This window comes from Ursus arctos, unplaced genomic scaffold, assembly GCF_023065955.2.
Source record: "Ursus arctos isolate Adak ecotype North America unplaced genomic scaffold, UrsArc2.0 scaffold_22, whole genome shotgun sequence".
NCBI classification, from domain to species: domain Eukaryota; kingdom Metazoa; phylum Chordata; class Mammalia; order Carnivora; family Ursidae; genus Ursus; species Ursus arctos.
In genome coordinates this window covers 56,418,760-56,438,171 of record NW_026622897.1, presented here as the reverse complement: position 1 = coordinate 56,438,171, position 19,412 = coordinate 56,418,760, and the positions used below count along the sequence as shown (strand labels likewise).

Sequence of the window (19,412 nt, the reverse complement as noted above, 5' to 3'; positions counted from 1 at the left end):
AGCGTCTGCCTTCGGCTCAGGGCGTGATCCCAGTGTTGTGGGATCGAGCCCCACATCAGGCTCTTCCGCTATGAGCCTGCTTCTTCCTCTCCCACTCCCCCTGCTTGTGTTCCCTCTCTCGCTGGCTATCTCTGTCGAATAAATAATAAAATCTTTAAAAAAAAAAAAAAGAAGTACTAAAGGAGTTATACACATTCCAAAGTTGAATTATGCCAACCCTAGCTTATGTCTCACTTTTCCAAAATTCTAAGGGTCCATTAAATATCATGCCCTCTCCATACCCACAAAATTCAGGGTCAGCAATGAGATCCCCCCTTCCATTCCTGACTTTTAGTATTTGTCTCTTTTTCCCTGAGTCTTAACTAAAGACTGGTCAATGGTTCTTTTTAAATGAACCAGCCTGTGGTCTTATTTTTTTCCTCTGACTTCTCTGTTTTCTTTCATGGATAGCCATTCCAACCTTTATTTCCTTGCTTTGGCTTGCTTTGGGTTTGGTTTGCTCTTGTTATAGTTTAAGATGGAAGCCTAGATTCTTCACTTGAGATCTTTCTCCCTTATACCTAGGCACTTAAAACTATACATTTCCTTCACAGCACTGCTTTAGCTCCATCCCATAAATTTTGATAGGTTATGTTTTCATTTTCATTCAGTTTAAAATGTTTTCTAATTCACTTAGGACTTTTTTTCTATGAGCCATGGATTATTCAGAAGTTTAATTTACACATATATATTTGCACTTTCCTGAATGTTGATTTCTAACTTAATTCCATTGTTATTAGAGAAGATATAGTTTCGGTCCTAAATTTATTGACTTGTTTTACGGAATACCATGTGGTTTATCCTGGAGAACGTTCCATGCATGATTGGAAAGATGTGTATTCTACTGTAATTGTAGTGTTCTATTAATGTCAACTACCTTGATTTGGTTGATGGTATTCAAATTTTCTATATCCTCACTAATTGTTATATAAATTGAATATTATTGAAATTTCCAACTATTTTTCCCTTCAATTCAGTTTTTCCCCCCTACATTTTGCTGCTCTGTTAGGTGTATACATAATATACATAAATAGGTCAATAAGTGAGGAAGACATAACCGTTGTCATGAAATTTCCCTTGTTTCTAATGCTCTTCATTCTTTTTTACATGCTTGATTTACTCTCTGGTATCCTTTTCTTTCAGCCTGAAGACAACCTTTATAATTAAACTCCACTAGCAATGAATCTCTCCATTCATCTGGGAATGTCTTTTTTTTTTCCTCCATTTTTAAAGAATAGTTTGGAGATTTCTTGGTTGACAGTGTTCTTTCTCTCAGCACTTAGACAGCAGTTTTTAATTGAAATTTAAGTTTACATATTACGTCATAGTGAACAACATGTTGATACATTTATATGCTTCGCTATGACTGCCATTGTAGTGATAACTATTTCTATCATATCACATAATTTCTTCGGTGGTTGGAATAATTAAGATCCAGTCTCTTAGCAGCTTTGATCATAATACAATATTGTCCATATTCACTACTGTGCATTAGATATCTAGGACTTATTTACTACTCTTTGAAAGTTTGTACCTTTTTAAACACCCATCTAATCTACTCCACCACCACCCCATTCTCTGGTAACTACCAAACTATATTGTACTGTTTTCATGGGTGTAGGTTTTTTCGAGTCCACGTATCATATATAGTGTTTTTCTCTTTCTGAGTTGCCTCACTGAGAATAATGTCCTCAAGATCCATTCATATTGTTACAAATGCCAGGATGTTCTCCTTTCTCATGGCTGAATAATATTCCTGTGTGTATGCGTATCACACCTTTATCCATTCATCCATTGATAGGCACTTAATCCGTCTCCATTATCTTGGCTATTGTTAATAATTCTGTAGTAAACATGGGAATATATGCATCTCTGTTATCCTGTTTTCATTTACTTTGTGTGTGTACACCCAGAAGTAGAATTGCTGGATCATATAGATCTATCTTTAACCATTTCAGGAAACTCCATACTGTGTGTCCTATTTTGTTGTAGTTACTTTTTAATCACATACCTGTTCTAGAGCCCAGGTATCTCGCCATCCTAATCTATTTTCTTATGACACATTTAACCCATTATTCAACAGTGGTATACAAAATATACCAAAAACTTTGTTCAGTTCTGAAAGACAGAAGATTCTTCCTTCCCTAATGCTACAATAAGATAACTTACTATAGTGTTATCCAAAGTAGGGACAAATAAATCACTCTAGACCTGTACAAGGATTCCATCAATGAAAGAGCTGATCTAGGGCTAATGGATGATACTCAGAGAAGCAGATTTTCACCCATGGTGCAGAGAAGAGAACATGTCCCTGAGCCACACAGAATGTGTTCCAATGGTGGCTCACTCTCATCCTCAGTATCTTCTCCACCCCCCCTTCCTTGGGAAAATAGTCTTACCGTACTTCTTCTCATGTGATAGGAGTTTCATATACTAGGAGTGATATCTTTCTGCTTGATACTTAGCATTCATAAATGCCTCATAAGAGTTGACTGAAGAATAAATACCTCATAGCAGTCAGAGAGAATGTTATAAACCATGAAACCATAAAAAGAAATTCTGCCACTTGACAACATGGATGGACCTTTATGGCTTTATGCTAAGTGAAATAAGTCAGAGAAAGGCAAATACTATATGATCTCACTTCTATATGGAATCTAAAAGGCCAAACTCCTAGCAACAGTAAAGTGGTGTTTGCCAGCAACTGGAGGTTGAAGGAAATGAGATGGTTATCAAAGGATTCAAACTTTGGGTTGTAAAAATAGGTTCTGTGGATCACCTGTATAACATGGTAACTGTAGTTAACAATATCCTGTACTTGAACGTTGCTAAGCACGTTGATCTTAAATGTATTTACCATCAAAAAATGGTAATCATGTCAGGTGATGGATGTGTTAACTAATCTTACTGTGGCAAATATCTGAAAATACACGTGTACCAAATCATCACATTATACACCTTAAGTCACACAAATGTAATATGTCAGTTAGATCTCAAACCTGGTGAGGGGAGGTGTGGGGGAAGAACTTTAAAATCAGATTTGATTCCTCTCTCCTACATCCAAATTTCTATCTCCTTCCAGTTTTTGCCTAAGATGTTAACAATTATTTAATTTGAATCTTCACCAAGGAGACCATCCTCTCCTGAACTACTTAGGGATCTTAATGCGTGTTAAAGGAGATACTTCCCAGAGATGGTTGGAAAATTAAATCTAGAGCTGGATGGGAAAAAAAAATCAAAGTTTTGTTAACATTTAGAAAATGAACAATCAACTTTGTACTTTCATAATGGCACCTGAGTACTAGAGAGGAGAATAATAAGAGGGTAAGTAAGAGCCAATAAGGCAAGCGAAGAGGTTGAAATAAGAGTTCAGGGCCTGACAGTAATGATATGGTAAGAAATAAAGAAAAAGAACATTGTGGAGAGAACATTGTGTGGAGAAATTAGGAAATCTTGAGCATTCTCATAATCAAGATGGGATGTCATAAATTACTAACAGTGATTGTAAAAGTACCTTCTTGTGTATACATATTACAACTTTCTATAGAAACTTCTCATTAAATGTGTAGATTGCTTTGGATAATACAGACATTTTAACAATATTCTTCCAATCCATGAGCATGGAATGTTTTTTCCATTTGTGTCAGTTTTTTTTTTTTCATGTTTATTGTTTTCAGAATATAGGTCTTTTACCTCTTTGGTTAGGTTTATTCCTAGGTATGTTATGGGTTTTGGTGCAATTGTAGACAGGATCAATTTCTTGATTTCTCTGCTGCTTCATTATTGGTATATAGAAGTGCAACAGATTTCTGCACATTGATTTTTATATCCTGCAACTTTACTGAATTTGTATATTAGTTCTAGCAGTTTTTTGGTGGAGTCCTTTGGGTTTTCTATGGAGAGTAATCCTGTTGTCTGTGAATAGTAAGTTTGACTTCTTCCTTGCCAGTGTGGATACCCTTATTTCCTGTTGTCTGATTGCTGAGGCTAAGACTTCCAGTACTACATTCAATAACAATGGTTAGAGTGGATAATCCCAGTCTTGTTCCTGACTGTAGAGGAAAAGCTCTGTTTTTCCCCATTGAGGATTGCATTAGTTGTGGGTCTTTTGTATATGGCCTTTATAATGTTGCGATATGTTCCCTCTATCCCTACTCTGTTGAAGGTTTTTAATCAAGAATGGATGCTGTATTTTGTCAAAAGCTTTTTCTGCATCTATTGAGAGGATCATTGGTTCTTATTCTCTTATTAATGTGTATCATGTTGATCAATTCATGAATATTGAACCACTCTTGCAGCCCACAAATAAATCCCACTTGATTGTGGTAAATGATTCTTTTAATGTACTGTTGGATTTGATTTCCTAGTATTTTGAGAATTTTTGCATCCATGTTGATCAGGGATATTGGTCTGTAATTCTCTAGTGAGGTCTTTGGTTTTGGAATCAAGATAATGCTGGCCTCATAGAATAAGTTTGGAAATTTTCCATTTCTATTTGTTGGAACAGCTTGGTAAGAATAGGTATTAACTCTTTAAATATTTGGTAGAATTTCCCTGGGAAGCCATATGGCCCTGGACTTTTGTTTGTTGGGAAATTTTTTTATTACTGCTTCAATTTCTTTGCTGGCTGTGGGTCTGTTCAGGTTTTCTATCCCTTCCTGTTCCATTTGTGGTAGTTCTTATGTTTCTAGTAATTTATCCATTTCTTCCAGATTGCCCAATTTGTTAGCATATAATTTTTCAAAATATTCTCTCATAGTTATTTGTATTTCTATGGTATTTGTTGTGATCTCCCCTCTCTCGTTCATGATTTTATTTATTTGGGCCATTACTCTTTTTGATCAGTCTGACTAGGGGCTTATCAATTTTATTCTTTCAAGGAATCAACTCCTACTTTCATTGTTCTGTTGTCCAACAGCATTCTTACAGAGCTAGAACAAACAATCCTAAAATTTTTAGAAAACCAAAAAGGACCCTGAATAGCCAAAGTAACCTTGAAAAAGAAAAACAAAGAAGCTGGGGGCATCACAATTCTGAACTTCAAGCTATATATATTACAGAGCTCTAGTCATCAAGACAGTATGATACTGGCACAAAAACAGACACATAGATCAATGAAACAGAATACAAAACCCAGAAATGAACCCACGACTATGTGGTCAACTAATCTTCAACAAAGCAGGCAAGAATATTCAATAGAAAAAAGACAGTCTCTTCAACAAATGGTGTTGAAAACTGGACAGCCTCATACAGAAGAATGAAATTGGACCACTTTTTACACCATACACAAAAATAAATTCAAAATGGATGAAAGACCTAACTATGGGACAGGAATCCTTCAAAATCCTAGAGAACACGGGCAACAACCTCTTTGACATTGGCCATAGCAACTTCTTGCTAGACCCATCTCCAAGATAAAAAGCTTCTTCGCAGTGAAGGAAACAATCATTAAAACTAAAAGGCAACTTTTGTAATGGGAAAAGAGGTTTCTCACATGGCATATATAATAAAGGGTTAGAATCCAAAATCTATAAAGAGCTTATCAAACTCAACACCCAAAGAACAACCCAGTTAAGAAATGAGCAAAAAACATGAATAGATATTTTTCCTGCAGATGGCTAACAGACACATGAAAAGATACTCAACATCACTCATCAGGGAACTACAAATCAAAACTACAATGAAACACTATCTCACACCTGTCAGAATGGCTAAATTTAACAACACAGGAAACAACAGGGGTTGGCAAGGATGCAGAAAAAAGGGAACCCTCGTACACTATTGGTGGGAATGCAAACTGGTACAACCATTCTGGAAAACAGTATGGAAGTTCCACAAAAAGTTAAAAATAGAACTACCCTATGATCCAGCAATTGTATTACTAGGTTTTTACCCAAAAGATACAAAAATACAGATTTGAAGGGATACATGTACCCCAGTGTTTATAGCAGCATTATCAACAATAGCTAAATCATGGAAAGAGCTCAAATGTCCGTCTACTAATGAATGGATAAAGGGGTGTGTGTGTGTGTGTGTGTGTGTGTGTGTGTGTGTGTGTGTACACATAATGAGATATTATTCAGCTCTCAAAAAAAATGAAATCGTGCCATTTGCAACAACATGAATGGAGCTAGAGTATACATATTATGCTAAGTGAAATAAGTCAGAGAAAGACCATTTGATTTCACTCATGTGGAATTTAAGAAACAACAGGTGAACATGGGGGAAAGAGAGACAAACCATGAAAGGGACTCTTAACTATAGAGAAGAAACTGAGGGTTGGTGGAGGTGAGGCGGGCAGGGGGATAGGCTAAATGGGTGGCGGGTATTAAAGACTCTTGTGATGAACACTGGGTGTTACATGTAAGTGATGAATCACTAAATCCTCCTGAAACTAATATTACCCTATATGTTAACTAGAATTTAAATAAAAACTTGAAACAGAGAACATTTTCAACTTTGCCATATTTTCTGAAATCATTAAATCATTCTCCCCACTTCATTTAAGAATATTATGTGGTAGAAAAAACGGGGAAAGAAACTGTTCAAAATAAATTGGCCACAAATTATTTAAATACAGAAAAATATTCAACTGTAGAAATAAAAACAAAAAAAAATAAAAAGGTTTTGCTTTGCTCATCTATAAAAATGGATATTTCAAAAATTACTGAAGGGCAATGTAGCAAATGAACTCATGTGACACTGGGTTAAACATAAACTGGAAGAATGCTTTTGGAAAGCAGTTTAACAACAGGATTCATTTGGCCTGCACAATGGTCAGTAATCTACCTTCTGGAATCCTATCCTGAGGTTGAACAGAAAAAATATTGACAACTGTACCACTTGGCGTATAAAAACTGAAACAAGCCCATACTCTGGGAAGTGAAAAAGTAACCACACATTGTATGGAAACACATTGTAATTTGTGATTACAAATCTGGGTTTTGTTTGTGGGTTTTTTTTTAAGATTTTTTTGAGAGAGAGAATATGAGCAGGTGGGGGAGTAGACAGAGGGAGAAGCAGGGAGCCCAACAAGGGGCTCAATCCCAGGACCTCTGGTATCATGACCTGAGCTGAAGGCAGACACTTAACCAGCTGAGCTACCCAGGTGCCCCACAAATCTTGTTTATAAGCAAACATTTAAAAAAAAAAAAGCAGAGGGAAAATTACAATGTTGGTGAAATATACATAGTATATAAACTCTAGGCATAGCTTAGATTTTTTTTTAAATAAGATAAGCAATAACTTAAGTATCCATATGGATTGTATCAACATCTAGTGGTTTTCCACCCTTCTTTTGTGAACTTTCTCCCAGTGTCCCCCTTGGAGTCTTTAAAATACCTCAGGCTTGGGGGTTGCGTAGTCAGAGACCTGGAGCCAGTCAAGAACCCCAGACAGGAGAGTAGAGGTTAAGTCTATAATCTCTTCCTAGGAGTGGAGTGGGATTAGGAGTTGAAGACTACTCCCAAGGCAGGATAACTGAAGATCCAGAGGGAAGGGCACAGGTTTCTTTGTACAGCCCTTGGGAAATAACTGGCTATTTTCAGCACCTGGATAAAGAGGACACGGGACAAAATAGTGAAGAGATCAGGGCTGTGGCCTCCCCTTGACTCTAAACAAATTTGCCCAAGCATCCAGACAAGAGGCGACCCCTGTAAGGAACAAAGCCTAGAGCTCTGTGGACAGCACTCCCAATGGGTAAGTACATTCCAGAGAGGGGGTCAAAGTCATTGGGAGCAAACTCCAAGTTCCAGAAACTACATTTGTCTTCTGGTTCAACCAGGGCTTATCTTTTTTTCTGGGTCTAGTCAAAAGTAGAATAAATAGAGCACAGTTTGGCCTGGGTTATGAAGAAAAAGGAGACACCCCAAGGCAAGAGCCTCATTGCCTAATACTGCCAATCAAGACACAAGAGGAAAAATTAGACTGTTCTAGCCTTATTGGGCCTCCGGTCTATTGCCCCACAGTCAGACAACCTTCTCTCCTGAGTTGATCCTTGTACCATCAGCAGGTCTCTTCAACTGACTATACCCATGCTTAAAAAGCTACTGTAGAAATTACTTAAAAATAAAACCTTTACAAAAAAAGATCAGAATAAAAAGCTACGTATATAGTTAGGAAAGAAGGGTATAGAGTCACCAAGGTCCTATGGAAACAGTACTATGTGTCTGTGTTCTGTGGAAGAGGGCAAACAGAGGGGAGGAATAAGTGAGGGAACATAGTGCCTATTTCAGAGGCCAGGCTTCCTAACACTTCACCTTCTGCATGCTCACACACACGCACACATTTATAAATAGTTCATTTAATACATGAAGCAACTCTACAGTAGCTATTACTTCCTTCATTTCACACACTAGGAAACAGGATTGAAAGCAGAGGCAGAGAGTACACACTCCCTAAATCAGAGCCAGAAACAGCAGTTACTATTTGAACCTAAGTCTATCTTGCTGCTAACCCATATTTATTTTGCCATAACAAAACCTGTTTCTCAGGAGCCTCGGGCCTACCAAGATGCTTCTTATAGGACTTGCAGACACTGGTCACCAGGGTCCAGGTGGGGAAGCCTTTATGCAGGCTGACACAGAAAATGTTTCTCTGGAATGTTCTAAGTGAAGTGACACAATTCCAGTGCTACAACCTAGTTCAAACTGCCCCTTAAGATGCCAGTTATCATGGTGGATTTTATTTTTTATATATATTCATACTCTGCTTATCCCAGCCCAAAATTTGGGTCTGGCACAAATTAGTTAGAAATCTCGGTTTAAGTCCAACCTATGAACATTAATTCCTTTTGTGATAAGAAACCTACCTTACATTAAGTAATCGAGCCTCTTTCTGCTGTGGATTGGTGGTCTATCAAAATATTTTTAGACAACACTTCATTCTCCTTGGTGTGAGATAAAATTGCATATTTATTAGCATTTCCCTTAAATCTCTGTCCCATCTCTATAATTCCTAGAATTTTGGGACCTCCTCAAAGATGTCCCATATAACAGAAAAACATAGGAAACTATGCCAATTTGCAGAATCTAAAGTTCAGATCTGCTCCCCATAGTGAACAGTAAGAATTAAGGGAGAGAAAGTTGCTGCCATGTGCCAAGAACCTCATACAAATTTCATTTGTTCTTTATAATTATACTTTGTAGTTGATATTCTCCCCCTCTTTTATATGGAGAAAAATGAGAGATCAAGAGGTTAGGCTTTTGCCCAGAGTAAGATAAAGGTCTGGGATAGGAAATCTGGTTTGTTAGGTGGCAAATCTTGTGCCGTGAGCTGCCTCTGTGGTGTGGCCTCCAGGACGTCTTTCCCTTTCCTGTCTGTCCAGTAAATCCACAGAAGCTCACATTTGAGCTCTGAGGAGATGACTTCACATGTGACCACTTACTGGCATATTAAAGTACTTAACTCACCAACTTCAGCAATTCTGTGAGTTAATGTGACAAGAACACTTGTAGAACATTTTAAAGTTCACAAAACTCATTTTTCTTTTCAGCATCTAATCAATGGCTGACCAAGAAGTAAGCAAACTTGTAAAAACTTATGTTAGGGGCTAGAATTAGGAATCCCTGAGGTTACATAGGGCCATTTTTTATGTTTATTTGCCATGGAAATGTCTAAAATATAAATAGCAATTATAAGAATATTTGAAATGTGTATGGGCTTGTTTGAGACCACTGGGAATTTAGTAACTACTCACCCACTCTGGTATAGACTACAGATCCCAAAGAAGGCTTTGTAGAGGGGTAAAATCTGGGATGGGCTTTGAAGAATGAGGGAAATTTGCCTGGGTAAAGACCAAAAAGGTGGTGAAACCTCTCAGCAAAAACATGGCTGTGTGAAGAAAGCCACCAGGGTGAGGATGTGGAGCCTGAGACTGACTATTGCTGAGAATCTGATGGGAAACAACAGGTTGGCAATGCTAAGACAGGGCAGGACCTGAATTAAATTCTGTGCTCTTGGGGTGCCTGGGTGGCTCAGCCAGTTAAGCATCTGCCTTCAGCTCAGTCCTGGGATCATGACCTGAGCCAAAGGCAGACATTTAACCGACTGAGCCACCTAGGCACCCCACAGTTTCTTTAATAAAATCTGTAATATATCAAGTAGACATTCAGAATTCTTTATTTATAGGTTCCACCAATTGCATGGGATGAAAATAAGAATCTAGTAGTCTACAGTTATCAGAGACAAGATCTCTCATAAGAGTAACAATCTAAGTGCTCCTATCTCCTGGATACTCCACTGCCTGAAACATGTTTGTGTCTACTAATGCCTGCTTGGTGCCTAGTTCTTTCTGGCTTACTGGCATTCCAGGTCTGCAATCCCTGCACATCTGGCTCTCCATTCCCTTCAGCTCGATGTACCTGGTGGCTGTAGTGGGGAATGTGACCATCCTAGCAGTGATAAAAGTGGAACGCAGCCTACACCAACCCATGTACTTCTTCCTATGTATGTTGGCTGTCATTGACTTGGTCCTGTCAACCTCTACCATGCCCAAACTGCTAGCCATCTTCTGGTTTGGTGCCCACAACATTGACCTGGATGCCTGCTTGACCCAGATGTTCTTCATCCACTGCTTTGCCACTGTTGAGTCAGGAATCTTCCTTGCCATGGCTTTTGACCGCTATGTGGCCATTTGTGACCCATTACGCCACACCTTGGTGCTCACTCATGCAGCAGTGTGTCGTTTGGGCCTGGCTGCCCTCCTCCGTGGAGTACTCTACATTGGACCCCTGCCCCTGATGATTCGCCTGAGGCTGCCTCTTTACCGGACCCAAATCATTGCCCATTCCTATTGTGAACACATGGCCATAGTTACTTTGGCATGTGGTGACACAACAGTCAACAACTTATATGGAATGGGAATTGGCTTCCTGGTATTGATCCTGGATTCATTAGCTATCACTGCCTCCTATGTGATGATTTTCAGGGCTGTAATGGGGTTGGCTACCCCTGAGGCTAGGCTTAAAACCCTAGGGACATGTAGTTCTCACATTTGTGCTATTCTTGTCTTCTATATCCCCATTGCTGTTTCTTCTCTCACTCACCGCTTTGGCCATCATGTGCCTCCCCATATCCATATCCTTTTGGCCAACTTTTACCTCCTCATCCCACCCATCCTCAACCCAGTTGTCTATGCTGTCCGCACCAAACAGATTCGAGAGAGGCTTCTCCACATTCTCAAGGCAGGCACTCAACCCAAGTGACCGTTCTGCATCTGTGGGGCATGCAGATAATGATGACAGGAAAAGACTCTGACTGGGGAAGCCACCCATGCAATAGGTCTTACCTGAGGTGCAGCAATAAAAGTCTAAGAAGAATGCTAGAATATATTCTACTTGACTGTGGATTTTCTCAAAGTGGAGAGAAGAATATCTGAATGGGGAAATCAGGGTAAGTTTTTATACAGTATCCTTTTTCATATTTGACATAAAATTAATTGCAAGGCCACAGAAGTAGGATTATTTCTTTGACATTTTTGATAAATGATTTCTAGTTTCTCTTTGAGAATGTTTTGCACAATTTGTAGAAGATAAAATTATACTCTAACATCTTCTTGAAGACAGTTTACAAATTGTTAGTAAAGACTGGGAAAAACTCAAGTACATTGGCAAGCTTTTCCAATCTTTTTGGCTTGCCCCAGAAAAGACCTTTCATTGAGGATGATGGCAAAATGAAGGTGAGAAAACTTAATCTAATAGAACTTGGACTGGGACCTTCCTGCCCACGAGAGTTAAAGTTCTCAAGTCAGGGTATTACCCCATTTAAATAAATGGAAAGAAATATCCCACATTTCCTCTCAATAATTAACTGGGAGCAGGGAGGAGGAGACAGAAGGAAGTAGGAGATTTTGTTTTGGAGATCCAGAAATGGTCACGAAGTACAGTAGCCACACTGAAATAATAAAATGTCAAAGAGAGAAGAAAGTGAGAGTGTGATTCCTGACATGAAAGGAGTTGGATAGAGAATAGAGTAAAAGTGATGAGATTAAGTGGAGACGCAGTAGTAGATACAAACCTTGAAATAACTTCAGATCTTTTTGGAAAATTCTTGGTTCATACTTATTTTGTTATGATTTGACCCTTTTTATTTATTGATCATAGAAGTTCTGTAACAAGATGATTACTTCAGGTTAGAAACCTACAAAAATTTTGTAGTAGTGCATGAAAAATAAAGCAACTACTCCTAATTCCAGTGATTCAGAATTATGGTATATCCATTTTAGTTCTAAAACATTTTAGGCTTCAAATCTAAAATCCTCATTTAACTTCAGTTTACAAACCATTACAAAATCTAAGGTGCCTTACCTTAGGTTAAAAAAAATCTTCATATTTTGAAAGTGTAATCTAAAGAAGCCAATGGTTAAGCCAGAGTAGTATTCAAGCCTCATATCATCCAAAAGAATGTTTAAAGGAAAACACATTTGGAACCAGCTAGGGATTTAAGCTAAACTTTAGAAAAAAGTTTGTGATATTTTATTTCCTCAGAATCCTATACCTGAAACTAAGGTTAGTTGGGGCATATTAATTTTTCCCTGTTTTGGGATGTTATTTCCCCTTCTCCTTATCAAGGACTCTAGAGTCCAGTGCCAAACCCAAGTTCACTTATTTTAGAAAGGTTATGTTCTATGAACATAAATTTTGGTGCCAATTATAATCCTCCTACTGATGTTTTTATTTTTGTTTTTTTTTTTATTAGGAGTGGATGAAAAGATACTATAGAAGCCCCAGAGTTAAAAGTTTTATAGAATTATCTCCTGACCATAGCCCTGGACTTTGGAGAAAATAAAGAAAAATGTTCAAATCCATCAGTGGCACTAACGCTGAAGGGAATGACAAGGAACCTTTTTTATGGGATAGTTCTTTGGCATATTGCCTAAAGTCCATGATTTATACTACATAAAGCAGAGAGTGTATACGGAGATTCAAGGCTTTTATCCTGGGCTTTTATTCTGTGCTTGAATTGCATTTAGTAGGGTTACTACTAAGAACTTTCTAGCCAAATAACCTCAGATATACCCCCAGTATGGTGTTTCTAGATGATCATCTGGGTGTACCACAGACCAAAACCAAATACCAACCATCTCCATCTTCATCCCCCTCTGTCACTGAATGATTGGGAGTAAAGAGGAGAAATACCATGTGGACATGTGTTCCCACTCCATCCAGGGACAGCCACCCATGACAACACCCAGAACTATCAGACTTAGGGTATAAGTTTAGTTACAGTAGGGCATTTAATCGTATTGTCAACCATAGTCATGTCTGGGCTCTTTCATGAACTTTCATGAAGGGGCTAAGCTCAGAAGAAGATGGAAGGGAATGTACCCTGGTGAATGCAGCATGGGGACATGACAAGTCCAATAACTGAACATCTTATTCCAAAGCCAATATCTCATTTCTCCTTCACACAAATGACTATTTTTTAAACGTTTAAATTCAATTTAACATATACTGTATTAGTTTCAGAGGTAGAGTTCTGTGATTCATCAGTTGCATACAACACCCAGTGCTCATTACTTTAAGTCCCCTCCTTAATACCCATCACCCAGTTACCCCATCCTCCCACCCACTTCCCTTCCAGCAACCCAGTTTGTTCCCTGTAGTTAAGAGTCTATTATGGTTTGCCTCCCTCTCTGTTTTCCTCTTTATTTTTCCTTCTCTTCCCCTATGTTCATCTGTTTTGTTTCTTAAATTCCACATATGAATGAAATCATATGGTATTTCTTTCTCCGACTTACTTCACTTAGCATAATAAACAAAACCCTCTAGTTCATGTATATATATCTCCCCCATTTTCTTTATCCATTCATCTGTTGATGGATATCTAGGCTCTTTGCATATTTTGGTGATTGTGGACATTGCTGCTATAAACATTGGGGTGTATGTGCCCCTTCAAATCTCTTCTTTTTCTCTCATCCACACTCAAGGTGGGAATAAAATACTGTCAGCACCTCTTGGGTCTGCAAGTAAGTCTTGATGGAGAAAGTGAAGATTGGGGTAAAGTTGAGGGAGGGAGCATCCTTATAATTATTTGTAAATTGTCATGTGACACAAGTGGTTAAGAACTTGGGCTCTGGATTTAGGTAAAGGGCAGAGATGGATCTGAACCAGTAACTGTCAGACTTTGGATGTGTTCACAATCTAAGCCTCAGTTTCCTTTTCTTAAAAATGAAAATAGTGATAGTAGCTTCTCTTGGGTTTATTATAAGGATGTAATGAGATAATGAATCTAAAGTGTCTGCATAATTTCTGGCACATAAATGAAAAAAACTTGCCTTTTAATAATAATAGTATTTTATTGTGCGCTGAAAGGCCCAGGAAAGAAATAACTGAAACAAGTTCCTGGAAAGCTATAGAATATCTGCAATTGTTTCTCACTGATGAATGTACCAACGTCAACTCTAGAAAACTCTGTTCTTTGCTTCTCTGCAGAAAGTCGTATCAACAGAGCCAGCTTTCCTCTGGTCTCCTTAGCTGGGGGAGCCCATTCATGTTCATCTGAGGATTTTCAACTAGTGACACTCATTTATTTAGTCTTGGGATGGTAAAAGACCAAATACCTCTAAACATCTCCTGTATAACAAGTAAAAAAAAATCCATAGTCACAGGCTCAGTTGTACAAAAATGTCACTTCAGATTTTCCCCTGCATCATCCACAATGGAGCTTAGAGTAAAAATTAAAATCATATTGAGCTATAGAACTTAGTCAATTCCAATTTGTAGTTTAGTCTGATACAGGTTTTAAAAGTCCCCTGGAAGTTTTTCTGTCACCTTCTTCCTTGTGTTAAGTTTAAAATTGCACTAGGGAAGCTTTTTTTTTTTTATTTATTTTTTATTTTTTACATTGTTTTCTTTTTTTTTATAATAATATTTTTTTATTATGTTAGTCACCATACAGTACATCCCTGGTTTTTTATTTAAAAAAAGGGGGGGGGAACACCTGGGTGGCTCCGTCATTGAGCGCCTGCCTTCAGCTCAGGGCGTGATCCCAGAGTCCTGGGATCGAGCCCCACATCAGGCTCCTCCGCTGGGAGCCCGCTTCTTCCTCTCCCTCTGCCCCTGCCTGTGTTCCCTCTCTCGCTGGCTGTCTCTATCTCTGTCAAATAAATAAATAAAATCTTAAATAAATAAATAAATAAATAAATAATAAATAAATAAAAAAGCTTCATGTATTTTGGCTTTCTAAAATCCTTATAAAATTCTCCATTGTATAGGTAAATATTAATAATCAGTTAACAGTTATTAATTATATAATTATAGAATAAATAATTACATAATTTACATGATATGTAATTAATAAAATATTAAAATTATTAAACATATATTTTTTTAAAAAATAAAATAAAATTGCACTAGGGAATGGGTATGTTCCTATAAGTTTGCCACCACGGCAATCACATAGGAGAGGGCCATCTCCTTCCTTATTCCTCACCTGTCCTCTGACCCCAAATACATCCTGTGCTGTATTTATTATGCTTCTTCACATTGTGACTGTGGGGATGACGATCTCCTACTAGCTTCACTATTACTGTTGACCCACTGAGATTGTAATCATATCCCCACAGGACTCTGGCAGGGATTGTCTCCTCTGTATCCTTCTAATTCTCATCCCTTCACCCCAGTAGCAGGGCTGTGTGCAAACTAGCCAGAGTGATCACTCTTACTTTCTTTCAGCCAACCTCTTTGTCTCACTTGCCTCGAGAGTGGTTAGGATCCACTTCCACACCATTCTGAGCCTTGGGAGTCTCAGCTAATGGAGTAGGAGGCATAGTTCCAATCAATATCCTTCCTCCTGCCGGGCACACAGGGTCTTTGTGCCTAACCTAATCTAAATCCAGAAAGAAAAACCAGTTCTGCCAGATCAGATACCCTTATAAATCTTCCATCTTTCTGGATCAAGCCTTTTGAACTTAAAAGCCAAGAATCTTGTGTCCTGCCAAAAAGGCATAGTAGAAAGCCCTGGCTCTCCTGATATTCTTCTAAGACTGGATTCTAGAATTGAGAATTCTAGAATTGAGCTTGAGAAGTGACTCTGCAAAATCTCTAGAATAAAAGCCTAAGAGCTAATGGTCTATACTTCTGGAAATCTTGCCTGACCAGCACAGATCTCCTCCTTGGGGGGACAATATGGTTGTTAACTTTTATCATCAACAATGAGGGAAACCAACTCACTTGCTCACTGGATTCAAATGGAACCAACACCAGCCATGTATAAAATTTATTATGTTGCTCTCAATTGGGTAAGAATCTTGACATGGACTCCTTTTCAAGGAATATTTTCTGGTCCAGTCCTGATTTGTTAAAGTTGGATGGATATGAAAACAATTGAGTTGAGACCTAATCATTCAAGGGATATAAGCATCTCACTGTGTGCTACAAGCAAATTAGATAAACAAATGTATAATATAGTTAAATAGGCAGGTAGGTTTTCACTCAGGAGCTAATGTTGTTCTCAATTTGATTAGTCCAAGATTTCTCAGACGTATCTAATGTTAGGGCATTGTACTGTGTCTTCCTGGCCAAGCTGGAACTGTTTCCCAGAACTCCTTTCCCTGTGAGGTTCCTGGTTAAGGCTGGCTGGAGGGCCCATGTCTGTGAGATTGGAACGCAGAAGTGAAACAGCAACCATTATTTTCTAAAGGTGTGTAGAGTGCTAGGTGTTGCTGTAACTCCTCCTTTTTGTCCCTGATCTGTGGGCTCACCTTGTGGGCATGGAATAGCAGCTAAGCTCAAAATTCCTTCATCTCCTGCCACATCACCTTCCATTTCTACAGATCCTGGGCCAAGTATGTGTTCAGCTCCGTGGTGAAAGGCAGCTTGGGAGATGTTTATCTTTACTGTCTACTCTTATAATCCACATCCAGGTTTTCTTCCTGAGTGTTGATCCTGCTGAACTATAGGGCCATTTCAGACACATAGTCTTCCATTATAGTTTGCCAGCTCCCCTAATTGCTAAAGCTCTAATCCTTATAATCAATCCCTTATTCCATATCATTCATTGTTGTTCTGCCTCCCTGATCAAACCATAACTGATACATCAGGTTTCTCTGTTTATCCACCTTCATCCAGTCTAAGGCAGGAAGGAAAATCCATAGTCAGCACTACTCTATGTACCTTTTTAAGTACAGGTAGAAACTCTCCAACAATTTATTTTGTCTTTTTGACCATTCCTGTTGGCAATAAGAATTTATTTGTAGGGTTAGGATGCTCACTAATAGACAAATGTTTTACTCGGGGACTAGTATAAAAAGTTACAAGCTAAGATAAAAGTTAAACAGACTTGGGACATGAGTTATTGCACCACAGGGCTCTGGGGAAAGGATCTATGGCTTTAAGATATTTCCTATACTTGAGAGATTACAAGGCTACAACTAGAAGGAAGCAGTAGCATGCCACTTAAAATAGGATTTAGTGTCACACAACTATCATTTGTTAAACATCTTTTTTTGTGTGGCAGATACGAATCTGAGTATATAGGTTACTTTATGTAGGTTAACTAATTAAATCCTCAAGCCCTCCGATATAGATACTACACTATTTTGAAAGTGAGGCAGCTGGCTTTGGATAAGTCACTTAATTTCATGAAGGCTCACTGACCTGGGTTTGAAACTTGGTTCCACCAGTGGGTCTGAGATCTGCTTTCACCAGCATGCTATCACTGTACTACCACTCCCTCTGCTGGGCCATCTTCTGCTGAGATGAATAAATAACCAAGAAAGAAGAATCATCCGATGGAGTGATTTTGTTTAATCAGAGGTCCTGCTGGCTGCTGTAGGTTAAGGCAAGTGCCTCAAAGTAGATCACGTTCACTTACTGTCATCTGTTTCCAGACAGTTCAGCTTCAAATAATTCTATTTTGAATCATGGATCAACAGAAAAGATACTATTCCTGTTAACTCTCCTCAGAAGTTCTTCCTAGAGTTAAATGACAAATTTATGAACATTAGCTTGTTTTAAGGCTTCTAGGCCCCAACCAAGAATCTACTGGTACAGGTAATTCTTCCATAGTTTCTTATTCAGGCACACCCTCTGTTGAGTGCCTCATTATCTTTAAAGGCCCTTTCTGGGTTAACGATATAGTCTTACATAAGAGAAATATCTTCTCATCTGGCAGGCTTCCCCAATCTGAATCTTCCCAAGCCTCCCTAAACTTGTAAGCTTCTGAGTTAACTTTGTGTGAAAATAATGTTCTATAAAATCAAGCTATACCATTTTATGACTATTTTAAAAAACATATATAGTAGAACACCAATGGCTTTATTACCTTGAATGAGATTTTTACCTACTAATTTGGGAATTTTGTTGGCATCTATAAAATAAGATTTTAGCAAATGACCCCTAAGCTCTTTTAGTAGGTCCTAAATTGAAAAAACAGTCTGTTTACCAAGGGAGGACAGGAATGGAACCTTTTACATGCCTGTGAGCACCAGATTTGGGAGCAATATTCCATTAAGGATCTTGCAGCAGACTCAATTTCCTGTGACTGAATGAGGATAGAAACTTCCATTTCTCATGATTCAGGATCCAAACATCTTTCTTCCATTCATATAACTACACACTCCCTTTCCTGTGATGATATTGCTGATAATGGCAGAAGCTTAAAGGAAGGCCAACCAAAGTCAGAAGACTGGAAGAAGCAAGGTGTCAGTCATCAAATAGACTGTACTTCGACTCCAAACGAATTCTTGGGTGAAACTTTGAACAGTCATCAAAACACCAAGCTGTAAAAACCAATGGTGGCTAACCAAAAAAATATGCTGGCTAACTGAACATAATAAAAAAAATTTTTTTTTTTAAACAAGCTTTAAGCAGATGAGAGGACAGAATTAGGGCAGAATGGGCTGTTACAAATTGGGTGCTGAAGAGACCGTGGTTCTAGCTCCTAGCATTTACGTTTCTTTGATATAAGTCTATCACACTGCCCTATTGTTCTGATCCTGTAATTCAAGAGTACAAAAATGCCACCCATAATATATTTAAGGCATCAACAAATGTTTGGGTAGATGGATAAATGAATGAATTTATGAATGCATGAATTCTTTTAAGTTCAGATGGATGAGATGATCAAATTACATATCATCTAGGTATTTTATAACTTGATACAATTAAGATGTTACTGTCTTAAGTCTTTAGGAAAAAACCTTAAGGTCACAGCCAGCTGTCTGTTATAGCCCAAGCCAAGTACTAACAATGGACTTAGCAATCATTATTCAGGATCAACTATTTTCACATTTATCTATGAGCTGACATTGCCATCCACATATTAGTTCCTCAGCTAGTGCTTAACATCATTAGGGGTCGAGGCTGGTAAAATCACAATACACTCCTGAAGTGGAAGCTAAGGTATTTGATTTGCATTTCTAGAATGAAAAC

The 19,412-nt window shown here is 38.2% G+C and overlaps 1 protein-coding gene across 1 annotated transcript; it reads left to right on the top strand.

The window, feature by feature from the left end:
* Positions 1–1,194: 1,194 nt before the first annotated feature.
* Positions 1,195–15,134, top strand: LOC113269518 (olfactory receptor 52M1-like). Its single transcript, XM_044390937.3, has one exon. It carries the CDS (start codon positions 10,290–10,292, stop codon positions 11,241–11,243), a length of 954 nt encoding a protein of 317 aa, XP_044246872.1. The 5' UTR covers positions 1,195–10,289; the 3' UTR covers positions 11,244–15,134.
* Positions 15,135–19,412: the final 4,278 nt, after the last annotated feature.